This window comes from Symphodus melops, assembly GCF_947650265.1.
Source record: "Symphodus melops genome assembly, chromosome: 20".
Taxonomy (NCBI): Eukaryota; Metazoa; Chordata; class Actinopteri; order Labriformes; family Labridae; genus Symphodus; species Symphodus melops.
The window spans coordinates 470,119-472,618 of NC_136710.1; the positions used below are offsets into that span (position 1 = coordinate 470,119).

Below are 2,500 nucleotides of genomic sequence, written 5' to 3' on the forward strand. Positions count from 1 at the left end.
GGTTTGTGTGCGCTCGTGTGATCAGCTGTTAATCAAACCGTGGAGCGGACTGAAGGGTCGTCCCTGAACATGTTAAACAGGCAGAGGGGGCGGAGCTTCAGAAACACTGAACACGCCCTCACTCTGTGTCACAAAGCGGGGAAAGAAAGTGTCATGACCTTTGTTTACTTTGTTCACAGAACAAAACGTGTCGACCAATCACATCTAGCAGCTCGCCGACCTCCGCCAGCGTCTGTGTGTGTGTGTGTGTGTGTGTGTGTGTGTGAGGTCATGTCAGGCATGACGAGCGGCGTGTGTGTGGACAGCGACCTCTCCTCGATGCTCCAGAGAAGCTCCGCCTCCTCCCACCATCACCCTAATCACCATGGTTACAGCGGACAGGGACAGGTGAGTCATTAAGATCAATCACTCATGTATCAATCACTCAGGAATCAATCACTCAGGTATCAATCAGTCAGGTTTGTCAATCACTCAGGAATCAATCACTCAGGTATCAATCACTCAGGTATCAATCACTCAGGTATCAATCACTCAGGTATCAATCACTCAGGAATCAATCACTCAGGAATCAATCACTCAGGTATCAATCAGTCAGGTGTCAATCACTCAGGAATCAATCACTCAGGTGTCAATCACTCAGGTGTCAATCAGTCAGGTGTCAATCACTCAGGAATCAATCACTCAGGTGTCAATCACTCAGGTGTCAATCACTCAGGTATCAATCACTCAGGTATCAATCACTCAGGTATCAATCAGTCAGGTGTCAATCACTCAGGAATCAATCAATCAGGTGTCAATCACTCAGGTGTCAATCACTCAGGTGTCAATCACTCAGGTATCAATCACTCAGGTGTCAATCACTCAGGTGTCAATCACTCAGGTATCAATCACTCAGGTATCAATCACTCAGGTATCACTCAGGTATAAATCACTCAGGAATCAATCACTCAGGTATCAATCACTCAGGTATCAATCACTCAGGTGTCAATCACTCAGGTGTCAATCACTCAGGTATCAATCACTCAGGTATCAATCACTCAGGTATCAATCACTCAGGTATCACTCAGGTATCAATCACTCAGGAATCAATCACTCAGGAGTCAATCACTCAGGTATCAATCACTCAGGTATCAATCACTCAGGTATCAATCACTCAGGAATCAATCACTCAGGTATAAATCACTCAGGAATCAATCACTCAGGTATCAATCACTCAGGTATCAATCACTCAGGAATCAATCACTCAGGTATCAATCACTCAGGTATCAATCACTTAGGTGTCAATCACTCAGGTATCAATCACTCAGGTATCAATCACTCAGGTGTCAATCAGTCAGGTGTTGATCAGTTATTGATTGCTGTTTCAGGTGTCAATCAGTCAGGTGTTGATCAGTTATTGATTGCTGTTTCAGGTGTCAATCAGTCAGGTGTTGATCAGTTATTGATTGTTGTTTCAGGTATTGATCAGTTATTGATTGCTGTTTCAGGTGTCTGGTCTGGCTCCGATGTTGGACTACACGTCAGAGATGGATCGTTATCGATCATCTATTGCCAGTTTTTATAAGACGAACGTCAACATGAACATGAACGTCACAAACTTTCCTCAGTCCGCCAAACTGGCGGCCCGTTTGGCGGCCGCAGCCCCCATATTTCCTCCCACCGCCGCCAGGCTCGGCGCCATGGCAACTGCGCCCTGGGGCTGCCACGAAAACATGAACATGAACATGAACCACCCGGCAGCCATGTTCTGGGGCCGGCCCAAACCCGTGGCCACCGCGCCGACGCATCACCACCACCACCATCACCCGACAGCAACCACGGGTCACATGAGCTCCTCCCACCCCCACGGGACCAGCATGCACCAGGGCGGCGGGGGGTCGGGGAGCAGCGAGGGGGGGAGAGCTGAGAAACACGGACACACTGCCCCCTCACTTCCTGTCACACAGGGAACGTCACATCATCACCCCATGGCGCCGACCAACGGGAACTTCCTCCCGGGTTATGGAAGCGGGGCGGACTGTGGTGTGATGAACAAACAGGGACACGCCCACCCAGACATGATGGGCCTATCAGACGGCGGGAACTGCAATGGGGGAGGGGTGATGGGGGGTAGCTTTCTTGGGGGACTTGGATTACCTCCAGGGGTCATTGTCATGGCGATGGGGTCAGCAGGGGGCGGGATCTCGGACACCGGCAGCGCCTTCCAGATGACGAGTGGCCAGCGGGCACTAACGGACTGCCAGCAGCACGCAAACTCCTCCCCCTGCCCCTCCTCCTCTTCACCGTCATCGTCGGGGGTGACGGCAGGAGGCGTGGCCTTGTCATCGTCGTCCTCGTCATCAGGCGCGGTGGCGAAGAGGAAGAGGAAGCGGTGTGGCGTGTGCGGGCCGTGCAGGAGACTCATCAACTGCGGCGTCTGCTCGTCCTGCCGCAACAGGAAGACGGGTCACCAGATCTGCAAGTTCAGGAAGTGTGAAGAGCTGAAGAAGAAACCAGGGGG

The 2,500-nt window shown here is 51.5% G+C and overlaps 1 protein-coding gene across 2 annotated transcripts in view; it reads left to right on the forward strand.

Annotated features, from left to right (window-relative positions):
• The window catches only part of LOC306841313 (uncharacterized protein), a 35,518-nt gene that overhangs the window by 3,452 nt on the left and 29,566 nt on the right, over nt 1–2,500 (forward strand). For both annotated transcript variants that reach the window (XM_079371121.1, XM_079371120.1), the window contains exons 2-3: nt 180–387; nt 1,488–2,500. The exon at nt 1,488–2,500 is cut by the window's right edge and continues 19 nt beyond it. In XM_079371121.1, coding sequence (XP_079227247.1) covers nt 271–387; nt 1,488–2,500 — 1,130 coding nt within the window. In that variant the 5' untranslated portion in view covers nt 180–270. The remainder of the gene's footprint in view (nt 1–179; nt 388–1,487) is intronic.